This window comes from Aethalodelphis obliquidens, unplaced genomic scaffold (genome assembly GCF_003676395.1).
Source record: "Aethalodelphis obliquidens isolate GAN/ISIS:26980383/991018 unplaced genomic scaffold, ASM367639v1 scaffold44, whole genome shotgun sequence".
Taxonomy (NCBI): Eukaryota; Metazoa; Chordata; class Mammalia; order Artiodactyla; family Delphinidae; genus Aethalodelphis; species Aethalodelphis obliquidens.
Genome location: NW_020837988.1, coordinates 6892390 through 6905966, shown reverse-complemented (window position 1 = coordinate 6905966; position 13577 = coordinate 6892390). Strand labels below are relative to the sequence as shown.

Below are 13577 nucleotides of genomic sequence, written 5' to 3'. Positions count from 1 at the left end.
GCACCAAAAGGCCCAGGAACAGCCTCGAAGGTGACAACTCCTTACTTGAATTTCAGATTTTATAAGTCACCATTATTCAAGTCAACCAGCAACCTCCTCCCTGCTCCCTCCCAATTGCATCACAGGTCGGTAGAGGTGACTGGGAAAGTACTGCTCTCACAGAAAGAGAATACATACACACAGGCTGACTTTCAAAGTGATAATCCAAAGTGACTCTGGGATCATCAATGTCTTTGTTTTGTTTTTGTTTTTTAAATATTTATTTATTTATTTAGGCTGTGCCAGGTCTGAGTTGCAGCACGCAGGATCTTCGTTATGGCAATACAGGCTCTTTAGTTGTGGCATTCAGAATCTTTAGTTGCGGCACACGTGTGGGACCTAGTTCCCTGACCAGGGATCAAACCCAGGCCCCTTGCGTTGGTAGCACCGAGTCTTAGCCACTGCGCCACCAGGGAAGTCCCAAGGTCTTTGTTTTTAATAGCTTTACTGAGTTACAATTTATACATTATAAATATTCACCTGTTTAAGTGTATAATTCGATGAATTTTAGTGAGTTCCCAAAGTTGTGCACCATCACCATAATCCAGTTATTAGAACATTTCTATCACCTCAAAACAACTCTCATGCTCATTTATATCAAACCCCTACCCCAGCAGCTATCCATTGGTTTTGTATTATCTTCATGCTTTCTAACCCTTAGATCCACAAAGAAATCAAAATTCCCTTCTTACTGCAAAGTCTACAAAGCATTATTTTTCTTACATGATAACTTAGTTCAAAACTCTCCCACAGAGCTTCCCTGGTGCTGCAGTGGTTAAGAATCCGCCTGCCAATGCAGGGGACATGGGTTCGAGCCCTGGCCCGGGAAGATCCCACATGCCGCGGAGCAACGAAGCCCACGCATCTAGAGCCCATGCTCCGCAACAAGAGAAGCCACCGCAATGAGAAGCCCACACACCGCAACGAAGAGTAGCCCCTGCTCACCGCAACTAGAGAAAGCCCGGGCACAGCAACAAAGACCCAACACAGCCAAAAATAAATTAATTAAATAAATAAATTCATTAAAAAGGAAAAAAAACAAAACCTCTCCCACGGAGCAGGGAAGAAAAAAGACCTAAGCACGTCTCCGTAATTGCAGACTCAAAGAACCAAGTGCACACAGGGTCAGCAGGCAAACCCTCAGGCCTGCCTGTGAGCACAGGGAAAACAGAATATAAGGTGGAAGGCAGGGAGGCCCAGCCTGCATGAGGATCTTACCAAGTTCCAGAATCTCTCGTGTTTGCTTGGATTCTCACTGCCCAGCACATCTGCCGACAAACTGTCCACCTCACACACATGCAGTTGGACCCAGTCAAGGAGGTGAAGGAGAAGAGGGCCGGCTGGAAGGAAAAACTCTCGTCACACACAAAAGCAATAAATTCCACTTTCCCAAAGTACAGACAACGTAGGACACACGAGCTGACTATGTAGGAAGTGTTTTATCCCTCTTAAGTGAGCACACATGTGGTCCTGAATAAAGGGCTGAGCTAGCAAATGGACTTTTATGGAATGCTTCCTCTGGCCAGGCAGCTCCACCTTTCACTGACTCGTGGGAAGGGTTGGACATGAGACCCAGACCTCACCACCCCACCACCCCTCAGATTCTTCAGAACTACGCAATACTCACTGGCTATGTAAGTCATGGCCATATAGGGACTGGTGCCAGGTATGCAACAATGATAAAAACATAGCGACAGCCCTCAAAATCTGCTGGAGGAGGCGGGCACATAAACAACTAATTTTAATTTCAAGTTGCTCCGTGCTTTAGCAGGAGTATGAATAAAAAGCTATGACTGCAAAGAGACTATCAATACACGTTTATAAATAACAGTAAACATAAACCATAAAAGAACGCAAAAAAGCCTGTAGCACCTCCACAGAGAGCCCACTCAAGCCAGGATACCGTACTGACCACAATTTAATTCAAGATCAACAGAATAATTCGGAGTGGACCATTAATTTGTAGGGTTGCCCCTGCCCCAATCACTAGTGAAAGAATTGTCAAAGTGACTTTGCCGCCTACCACCTAATTCCTCTTCATATCCGTAAAACCTTTTTCCTTTTTAAAATTTTAAACAACAGAAATGTATTGTCTCACATTTCAGGAGGCTAAAAGTCTGAGACTAATGTGTTGGAAGGGTTGGTTCCTTCAGAGGCTAAGGAAGAACCTGTGCCACGCCCCTCCCCTAGCTTCTCCTAAAACTTTCTTAAGCTTGACCAGTCCATGATATAAATATCGACCACCCCTTTCGCACGCTAGTTTAATATTGTTTTCTTGGTATTTTTCAGGGGTCACCTGCCTAAGAGTTTAGATTTTCAGAAGACTGTCTGATTCTTTTTGCAGTATCTGACGAAACAGCAGGCTTCTTTGGGTATCATGTAATACTTTCTGATGGTTACGTTGATGAAAAGCAATGAAAAGAGCATTCTAGGCAACAAAACACTCATCACAACATAGAAAAGAGCAGGGGGACACCTTTGATGCTGTGACAAGATGATTCTGTGCTCACCTGGGGCTACTTCAATAAAAAGAATCTCACAAAGGTTCCAAATGAGTTCCATTGCTGACAGACTGGAGACCTAAGGAAGAAATGGAGACAAAGTTTTGATTGAAAACATTCCTGAGGTTTTTTCTTAAAGCAAAGAAACAAAGGATAGCTTGAAACACCTCATTGTCATTTATTAACTCAACATCTACTGACTATTCCCATGGCAGGGCTTCCCACAAGGCAGCCAGTGAGAGAATTTTAGGGGGTGGGACACAGACTAATATTTTCCATTTTAATGGTTGTGGTTTTAGTTTAACATGCATTAGAAAAATATAACTAGCTCATTACACCCATGATCTTGATGAATATTATGGTTTAGGAAGAGGCTTTGAGTGTAAAGGGAGAGATGATTTTTAGAAAAATATTCACTAAATAATATTACAATATATAGATACAGCAAAAATTGTCAAGTTGGTATTCAAGGGACTGACATTTAGGAAACAGTCTACTAAAAAGCAAACCCGGGACTTCCCTGGAGGTCCAGTGGTTAAGACTGCGCACTTCCAACGCAGGGGGCGCAGGTCTGGGAACCAAGATCCCATGTGCCGTGGCCAAAAAAAAAAACACAAACCCAATATAAGACACCAAAATAAATCGGGTCTGGACCCTGCCCTTAGGAATATGCAGTATTCCCTCCCCCATCATTCTTCTGTGCAAAATCACAGAATACCTTAACCATAAGGAAAAATAAATGTTTTGATGACAGAGATAATGCACCAGTCCCTATTCACTACTGAGTTTGAACAATATCAAAATTCTAACCAAAGAAAGAGAATTCTTTAAGTCATCTTCCAACTAAAGTTAAACAACCGGCAGCTTAAAAATGTTGGGTTCATTAGCTGAGTTCAGTTTATGAGACTAACCAGGGATTCCAAAAGCTTAGCTCACTATCTCAGGTGACACAATGTGGTTAGGATTTATATTTCCCGTAAGAGTTGAAAACTAATACAAGTATTTACCAAGCACATCCTTGTGTTCCAATGTGCGAGGCCTTGAAGGGGGCACTGGCAAGTTCAAGATGATTCTTACCACCCCAAGGAGTTGCCTATCTACCTGGGAAGAGAGACTTCTGCAAAACCAGTGATTGCAATGCCACTGCAGGTGGGTGCTGAGGATGTAGCTGGACATAAAGGAGGTACCAGTACAACAAAAACCCCTTACCTGGATGCTAAACTGGCGGTCACTGGCTGGATCTTTACCAGCAACTAACAAAACACAAGACATTTTAAGTGAGCACTAAAACTTTAGTCTTACTGTTATAGCTTCACATATAAGTACTGTGGCTTGTGCCTTCTAAGACCATCCATTTTCACTATAGATTTTTTGAAAAAGCCTTCACAGCTCTGTTGTAGATGAATGATCTTAAACCAAGGCCTTCAAATTACAAATGGCTCTTTCAACTACAATACAGCAAATGTAGACACCACCATGTTATATAAGACTCTACCCAGCATCTAGGAGTCACATGGCTCTCGTGGTTATTATGACTTTAAATCACCAAGGTCAAAGAACTGGGAATGTGATTATCGAAGATCTTGAATTTGGCCCTTCAGCCTCATATGTGTCAACATAGTATGTTCTAATTTGAAAAACGTACTCAAGACAATTGCCAAAAAATTAAGGATTATGTAAGATGGGAAAGTAGGAGTTTTGAACTGGAATGTCAATCAGATTTTAACTTGTCGTATTTATAGCCAGATAAATCCTTCAACTATTATCACATACAAACAAAGTCCTTACTTGCAAGCTGGTGCATTTCCTCCAGGCATGCTCTTATGACTGATCGGTAGTTTTTACTCACTCGAACCAACCTAAAAACAATGAAATGACATAAAAGACGAACCTGGAACAGTTTGTGGTGATAGAAAGTAAGGAACATCTTGTGAAGATAGAAAGTATAAAAAAAAAAAAGATAAGAAGTTGCTGAAAGACAGGAGCCAACTTGAAGGAGCTCCTAATGACCAAAGCTGAAACAACTTGAGTGACAAAATAAGTAAAACACCACATAACCCACTGACTAAAATAAATATCCTTGAGTCCACACTGATATTAATAGTTGCAAATGAGACCCACTGACAGACCCTAAAATTAGTGGCTGAAATTTGAGGAGAAATGGGATTTGCATAGTCGCAAGGTTTCTCCCCCAAATACTTATTTAGTTACACAGGGAAAGATGGTAACTTTACAGTACAGAAACCACATTAACCACGCAATCAAGGTCAACAACAACATAAGAAGGCCTCAGCGTCATGAACCTCATGATACGATGTACTGAGAAGGACATATCACACCATTTCTGTGGTATTCTTGCTAAAAATGCATAACCTCTGTCCAATCAAGAGAAAGCACCAGACAAACCCAGGACAGTTTTGAGGGACAGTCTCCAAGACAATTGGTCAATATTTTTCAAAAGTGTCAAGGTCATGAAAGAGATGAGGGAGAAAAAAACTAAATGCAATCTCATTTGGCTGCAGAAGAGAAAAAAGGACATTAGTGGAAAACTTAGTGAAATTCAAATAAGGTCTTCACTTAATCATACTGCATCAATTTTTTAAAAAATTAATTTTATTTTTGGCTGTGTTGGGTCTTCATTGCTGTGCGCGGGCTTTCTCTAATTGTGGCGAGCAAGGGCTACTCTTTGTTTCGGTGCAAGGGCTTCTCATTGTCGCGGCTTCTCTTGTTGTGGAGCACGGGCTCTAGGTGCGCAGGCTTCAGTAGTTGTGGCACGTGGGCTCAGTAGTTGTGGTGCACAGGCCTAGTTGCTCCATGGCATGTGGGATCCTCCTGGACCAGGGCTCGAACCCATGTCCCTTGCATTGGCAGGCAGATTCTTAACCACTGCGCCACCAGGGAAGCCCCATACTGCATCAATGTTTAAGTTTCCTGGTTTAAATACCAGTAATGTGGTTATGTAAGATATTAACATTAGAGAAGCTTGGTAAGGGACGTACAGAAATCTACTATCTTTGTACCTTTTCTATAAGTTTAAAATTAGTTCAAAATAGAGTTCTTCAAAAAGGAAATAGCAGATTGTAAAGCAACTATACTCCAATAAAAAATAATTAAAAAAAAATTTGGTAGAAAGGGTTCTACAACTAAGCAGGTGGCAACAACATCATCTCTCCATCATCACCATAGGCTGTTTGAGATAGGAGAGACCTCACAGGTCTATCAGTCTGGGTCTTTGTTTTGGAAACGATGCAAAAGAAGCCTAAATCATGGGGTTTCCCTGGTGGCAAAGTGGTTAAGAATCTGCCTGCCAATGCAGGGGACACGGGTTCAAGCCCTGGTCCGGGAAGATCCCACATGCCACGGAGCTCCTAAGCCTGTGCGCCACAACTACTAAGCCTGCACTCTGGAGCCCACACGCCACAACTGCTGAAGCCCACACGCCTAGAGCCCATGGTCCACAACAAGAGAAGCCACTGCACCACAACGAAGAGTAGCCCCCGCTCGCCGCAACTAGAGAAAGCCCGCGCACAGCAACAAAGACCCAACGCAGCCAAAAATAAATAATAAATTAATTAATTAAAAACTTTTAAAAAAGAAGCCTAAATCATGCTCTAAACACACACGCACACACAAAGGAAATAGAACAAAACAAACAGAAAGCAATTGGCTATTAGTTACCAATATGCACATCCTTAGCAAGAAACATTAGTTCTAAATGAAGAAACCTAAAGGCCACCTACTGGCTCCATTTATTTTCATTCTTATTTTTTTTTTTTTTTCTTTCTGGCTCCATTTAAAGATGAACAGAAGGGCTTCCCTGGTGGCGCAGTGGTTGAGAGTCTGCCTGCCGATGCAGGGGACATGGGTTCGTGCCCCGGTCCGGGAAGATCCCACATGCCGTGGAGCGGCTGGGCCCGTGAGCCATGGCCGCTGAGCCTGCGCGTCCGGAGCCTATGCTCTGCAACGGGAGAGGCCACAACAGTGAGAGGCCCGTGTACCACAAAAAAAAAAATCAAAAAATAAAGATGAACAGAAGCTACGATGGGGGCAGCAGGAGGTGAAGCAACTTGCACACACTGTCTCACCTAATCCTCACTACTCCTTACCCCCTTTCACAGTCAAGATTCAGGCCCAAATAAATAACTCACCCAGCCAAGAAACAAGGTAATATGCTGACCCTCATGCACAAAATAGGAGCTACCATCCCACCATCAGTAGGATATTTACTAATTTATTAATTCAGCAAACATTTTAGAGCACCTACTGAATAGACGCACGAGGAGATCTGGGAACAGAGGGCCCACATAAATAAGATGGGGTCCCTGCCTTCCAGGAATTACAGGACTTCTGACATATTTTTTCCTTGGAGTCATAATAGATTTCTCTGAGTTATCAATATTCTGTACCAGAGCCTCTTGTCACCAGTGATCTCTCACATACAGACACATACATAGACATACAGACACACACACGCACGCACACACGCGTGCGCGCGCTGACCAGGGTATCCTCCAGGTTGATTTATTTGTAAAATGCTTATCAAGGAAGTGAAATACTGTGACACTGTGGTTAATAATAAGACATATAAAACTGGTCTTCCGGACTTCCTGCAGGGGGTGAGGGCTTGATCCCTGGTTGGGGAACTAAGATCCCCCATGCTGCGCAGTGCAGCCAAAAAGTAAAAAAAAAAAAAAAATTAAAACTGGTCTTCGTCCCCAGTCCGTGACCCACAGCTCCTAAAATCTTTGAAAATTCCTAAGTGATAAGAGTGCTAGAAGCATCTTTTGTTCCAAATCTGGGTGGCTCCTGGATGAGGGCTGGTCACAAGAAAGACCAAGTCGTAATTAGAAACTTGAAATTTTCAGCCCTGTCCCTGACTTCTCTAGAGAGGGGAGAGGGCTGGAAATGGAGATAATAATTGATCATGCCTACTCCATAAAATCTCAATAGCATGGGGTTTGGAGAGCTTCCAGGTAGGTTAACACATCCATGTACCAGGATGGTGACACAACCCAGCTCCAGAGAGACAGAGGTTCCTGCACTTGGGACCCTTCCAGACCATGCCCCACATACATCATCCGGCTGTTTTTCTGTGTCCTTTCTCATATCCTTTAACGAACTGGTAAATGTGTTTCCTTGAGTTCTGTGAGCTGCTCCAGCAAATTAATCAAACCTAAGGTGGTCATGGGAACCTCTGATTTATAGCCAAGTTGGCCAGAAGCTGTGGGTAACCTGGGGACCCACTATTTGTGATTGGCATCCGAATGGGGGACAGTTTTGTGGGACTGAGCCCTTAATTTATGGAATCTGATGTTATCTCCAAGTAGACAGTGTTAGAATTGAGTTGAATTGTAGGATACCCAGCTTGTTTCAGAGAATTGCTTGGTGGGGGAAAAATCCCAGACATCTGGTGTCAGAAGTGTTGTGAGGAAAACACAGGAGGGAAAAAACTGTCTTTTTGTTGTTGTTTTTTTCAATACAGATACCAACACTGTCCATTCCCTAACCATATGAATGGACTCTAAGAAAAACCTAACACAGGGGTTCTCAAAATCCACTGTGCTTAAGACTCACCTAGAGATTTTAGGATCCACCCCTAGAAACTGTGGTGATATGAGGTGGGGCCTAAACAAGTACCTGACACTGATGCAGTTAACTCATGAACCACACTCCAAACAATTCTAGTCTATAAATAATACAAGTTTTCTGGTCTCTTCACAAAAAAAATGCTTTAAAAATAATTCTTTAAAGACAAAACAAAACTCCCAAGAGTGGAACCTCATTCAGTGACTCTCAGGTGCTTGTCTGGCTTAAATTTTATTCTTTGGAGGGTAAGTGAAGGAGGAATATAAACAAAGCAGCAGCCAGTAAGTCAATCAGCAGCCACTCGCACATTCTCTGTAAGACATTTCCATCCATGCCCATTTATACTGTCCACTAAAGAGGACACAAACTAGAACCAGGAGTCCCTGATTTCTCCAGGAGAGCCATCCATCATGCAAAAGGATAAGGATGCATGTCATGCGGTTTCCCACAATTCAGCTCTGGGCTGCAGCACCTATCCGCAGCCTACTTACTGAGTTTTTCTGGATTTTCCAGTCAACTCTTCTTCAATTCTCTGGAGGCCCACAAAGATCCCATGGGATTCATTGAAGAGTTTTCTCAGGATTTGAGAGTAAACATCCTCATTCTTTCGGATTATATGGATAAAGGGGCAACCTGGCGTCATTTCTGATTTTTCTGAAACAAAACAGAAAAAAAATTTAACACTTATCACCATCATCCTCATGAAAGAACCCACTCTAAAAACTCTGAGTATCTAATTACAAAAGCTTCAGCTTCTTTGCTACTGATTTCACTTATTAAAAATGATTGAATTATCATTTATCCACACGTGAATTTTTACTTTTCTTTCTTTGATCGCACCACACAGCATATGGGGTCTTAGTTCCCCGACTAGGGCTCGAACCTGCACCCCCTGCAGAGGGAGCATGGGATCCTAACCACTAGAATTCCCCACACACGAATTTTTTTTTTTTTTTTTTGCGGTACGCGGGCCTCTCACCGCTGTGGCCTCTCCCGTTGCGGAGCACAAGCTCTGGGCGCACAGGCTCAGCGGCCACGGCTCACGGGCCTCGCCGCTCCGCGGCATGTGGGATCCTCCTGGGCCGGGACACGAACCCGTGTCCCCTGCATTGGCAGGCGGACTCTCAACCACTGCGCCACCAGGGAAGCCCCCCACACACATGAATTTTTAAACACAAATGTTTACTCTCAGACTTTACTCCTCAATTCACTGGCATATTTTGTAATGACCTTTCACCTCCATCAACTGAAATATACTAGAAATAAATAGTAAACTCACTTAATATTAGCCTATGTAATATTCAGTAAACAAGATAAACCTACAGCTGAAGTTTTATATAACATCAAAGTAAATATTATTTTTATATTACTTTTTTACTGCCACTACTCCTAAAACAAAGAATCAAGAACTGACTAAACTATTTTGCAACAGTGATGAAAAGGCTCTATATTGATAAATTATTAGCCACCAACTTGTGGAAATTTCTTATAAACAACTTCTCAAATAAGTTGTGATAATGTTCAATGGCTTGTCTTCAAAGTCATTTCAATAGATATAAACAAAAACAGAAAGAAAACCTTGAGTTTCTAACAATCGAGGATAAGCCAGAAATGTTGATAAGCTCTCCTATTAAGTAGGAAAAGGGCCATCCAGACCTAGTCACCGAAGTTTCTCTTCTGAGCAACTTCCACAGCTCTGCCAAACTTGAGATCTTCAATAACAACAGATTCCATAAATATTTAACAACATTAGGGATAATTTTTTATTTATTTATTTACTTATTTGGCTGTGTCAGGTCTTAGCTGCAGCTTAGTTGTGGCATGGGCTCTAGAGCGCGGGCTCAGTAGTTGCAGTGTGTGGGCTCTCTAGTTGCGGTGCGTGGGCTCTAGAGCGCAAAGGCTTAGTTGCCCCGCAGCATGTGGGATCTTAGTCCCCTGACCAGGGATTGGACCCATGTCCCCTGCATTGGAAGGCGGATTCTTAACCACTGGACCACCAGGGAAGTCCACGTTAGGGATAATTTTTAACTATAAAATCAAGAAAAACTACATTGCTTAAAACTTACATGAACTTCATACCATGTAATCTGCCAAAATTATATGACCTTCATTAGCTCAATCTGCTCCTTGTAAGAGGAGAACCTCCACATTTGGATAAAGAATGTTGCAAATATTACAAGAAAAATCTCTTCAGCATTTTCTGAGATTTCTCTCTTGAAAAGGAGAAAGGAAAATCAAATATCAAGATTTCAGTTTTACCTTTTGCTACTAGAGGGAGTCAGTATTGGAAAGGTAAGATCCATGTCTGATACCTAATGGAGCTTAGAGAACAAAGCCAAGGACAAATCATTTTGCTCTCCAGCTCATTTGTGCTATGTATTAACAGCCTACGAAATTCAATCAAGTTCACGATGCTAACATAAAGGTAAGGGCTATGACATTTGCAAAACTTCACAATGAGGGCACTATTATAAAGAGAATTAGTAAAAAAAAAAAAAAAAAAATTAATTAAATTTAAAAAAAGAGAATTAGTTACTCTGGACAAAAAGGAAAAAAAGCTTCACGTATTCAAATATAAAGAAAACCTTTCTTTAACACTGGAAGACCATTGTTAACCTTTTTTCCTGGACTCAAAATCTGCCAGGTCTCATAAATCAATGAAAATCTTAAATAGCTACATAGTTTCAAAAATGAACAAAATAAGTGCAAAATAAGTGCAACTGTTTCATATTTCAGCTAGTCATACCTGAGAGAAGGAAAAAAAAACAAATGTGCCAAGATAGATAATCTAAAAGAAAAGAAAAAAAAAAACTACCTTTTTTGTTGAAAGACGTTTCACACACCAGCATCTCCCCTGGACCCCAGTCAAAACACATTTGCTTCTTCTGGGAATTCACTCCCGGAATCAACTAGTAAAAAAAATAAGGCACAGAAATTGTTATTCTTCCTAAAGGCTTTGCTTTCAAATTACTTGCAGGTATAATCCTAGAAGCCAGTGGTCGTGAAAGTTATTAAGTGCTAATCTATGAACACAGCTGAGTGTGACTGAGCAGCCCTGTCTGCTAGACCCTAAATGAACAAGTGAATTTTGCTAGGCACATCAACCCAGCCCGTCACTTCTGAAGTGTTGATAAAAAGGAAAGCTACACCCCAATCAATTACTATATGGTAATTCAGTTATCTGTAGTTCAGAAAAAGGGAAGTTAAAAAAATTAAAAAGGAATTGAACTGTTTGTTACTCACTAAAAAGACAGAGACCTCCAATCCCATGGCTTCTGTGTCACATCTTTTATGACTTGATTTTTTTTACTCCAACTCAGACCAATCCCTCTAAGTCTCGGCTTCATAAATCCAACTGCCTAATCCACACCTTTATGAGCTGTCTAACCTCTAGAGCTATATCCATAACGTCAAGAACCAAAAAAGGAACTCTTGATGCCCAAACCTCATTCCACTCCCCCAGTGGGACCAAGCCTTTCCCAACCGTTAGGAACAATCCTTGTAATACTCCGCTTTCCCTCATCACCCACTGAGTTTATTTTAGCTAAATACGCATCTGTCCTATACCCCAGCAATTCCATTTCTAGGTATTTATCTGCAAAGTAACAACCAAAGAAAGACAACAAGAACTGCAACTTATATTTTTAAGCGCCCTTGACCTAAAAAGATAAGACCACTGGCCTAGAAAAACTGCTCAAGATTATTCTCTCTCTGAATCTACACTTAAACATCCCTGAATCTGCTAATTACTAACTGGCCTTCATGTGCCTTGATAAGAGGAAGCAGCTGTGTGAAGAGCCGGCACAACAACTGCTACACAGGTGACAATGGTTTTCAGGGTTATTCATCGGCCTCCTGAGGGTGTGTTCAGCGTAAGCCCAAAGAGCAGACTAACTCTCAAACACCCACGTGACTGAGTTCGAACTTGCAGAGTTGAGGTTCACATTCTAGACTATGCAGTTCTGCCAAGATCATGTCCCCCCGAGAGGCTGTGTCCACAAGGCCAACCAGTTTCCTACCTGGTCTCCCCAACACCAATGTAAAGCTGGGTTATCACAGGTCAACCGTCACTACTGGGGGCAAAATTAAGCTTAGATCATTTTCATTCCATTTGTAAATGCATGACTCATTGTCATGGTTCAATAACGAAGTGGCTCTCCTGGGCTGCACAGGGTACTGGGAAGGTTTCCCCATCCAAAGATTCGGACATAAGTGAAGGAGGGAAAAGCAAGACAACACGTAGTCTGTAAAAGTTCCAGTGATTCCGATAGCCTAATTTTTCACCCCGGAAACACTGACATAGTCCTTGATAGACATTTAATATTTAAGATACTTTACATATGCATTAAGAGTTAACAATCTATAGCATATAGGAGTAAACTTTATAGAGAGTAACAACCCACGTTAACTGCTATTTGAGATCTCATGTCTCTTTTTGTCCAGTTAGCTTTGAAATGACTTCTATTTTCAGTTTTTGGTTCTGTCAGATACTGCTTTGCGATCTGATGGCTTTAGCTGAAAACTGAAGGCATCTTAACCTTCTAAAAAGCAAAAATACAAGGTCAGGCAACTTGCAGTTTAGTGGGGCTTATAGGTTACCAAGAGCTAAGAGATGCAGAACAAGCCTAAACGGACAGAAATATTTGACCTAGTCAGGAAAGGCTTTCCTGACAAAGAGGCTACTGGAGCTTGCATGTAAGAAATGAACAAGATATAAACCTAAGAGAGAAGAGATCCCAGGCAGGGGGAACAGTAGGTGTCTCTTATCTAACAACCATGAATCTCTTTATAAGCATCGTAGATCACCCACACCTGACATACTCTCTTGAGACTTCAAATACAACTGAAAGGAAACAGAGCAATAAAAGCAAGAATAGTCGCCCGAAAGAATAATTACATCTAGTAAACCTTGGGCCAGCTCAAGCAAAGCCAAGCTCACGGCGTTGCGATGTGAAGCTTAGCTCGGCTGGGAGAAAAAAGCCCCAATTCCTGTGCTTGGTTCAAGCCCGCTCATTAAAGCATTAGCCCAAAAGGAAAACCCAAAGAAGTAGGAAGGTCGGGAAGACAAGGGACGGAAAGGGATGGAGTGGGGCCTCCAAGGCCAGGTATTCTGAGTATACAAAGGGGCAGAAACCCAGCGACCACTACGACCCAAACACGGGCACCTAGTTAATGGGACTTCTGGACGATGGCAATTGTACTGAGGGAAGGGGACGAGCACCTCGCAGGCGGCAGAGAGATAGACAAGCCTGCAGGGACGAAGCGCACCCAATCCTCGGACCTAGAAGGCAAACAGTACTGTTCGGGGCACCCTTACAGTGACTGTCGGCTCGCCATCTAGCTCCTCCATAGCGCAGCACCTCACCGCCCGGAACTCGCAGGGTAGCCAACGCTCCCAGCTCGGGCCTCCCGCTCCGAGCCGGCTGCGAGAGAGGACCCCGTCCGAGCACC

The 13577-nt window shown here is 42.4% G+C and overlaps 1 protein-coding gene across 2 annotated transcripts in view; it reads right to left on the bottom strand.

Annotated features, from left to right (window-relative positions):
- The window catches only part of NUP85 (nucleoporin 85), a 27857-nt gene extending 14280 nt beyond the window's left edge, over window positions 1-13577 (bottom strand). For both annotated transcript variants that reach the window (XM_027080630.1, XM_027080631.1), the window contains exons 1-7: window positions 13444-13577; window positions 10942-11035; window positions 8618-8780; window positions 4329-4399; window positions 3750-3793; window positions 2550-2619; window positions 1258-1379 (exon numbers count right to left, since the gene is read on the bottom strand). In XM_027080630.1, coding sequence (XP_026936431.1) covers window positions 1258-1379; window positions 2550-2619; window positions 3750-3793; window positions 4329-4399; window positions 8618-8780; window positions 10942-11035; window positions 13444-13476 — 597 coding nt within the window. In that variant the 5' untranslated portion in view covers window positions 13477-13577. The remainder of the gene's footprint in view (window positions 1-1257; window positions 1380-2549; window positions 2620-3749; window positions 3794-4328; window positions 4400-8617; window positions 8781-10941; window positions 11036-13443) is intronic.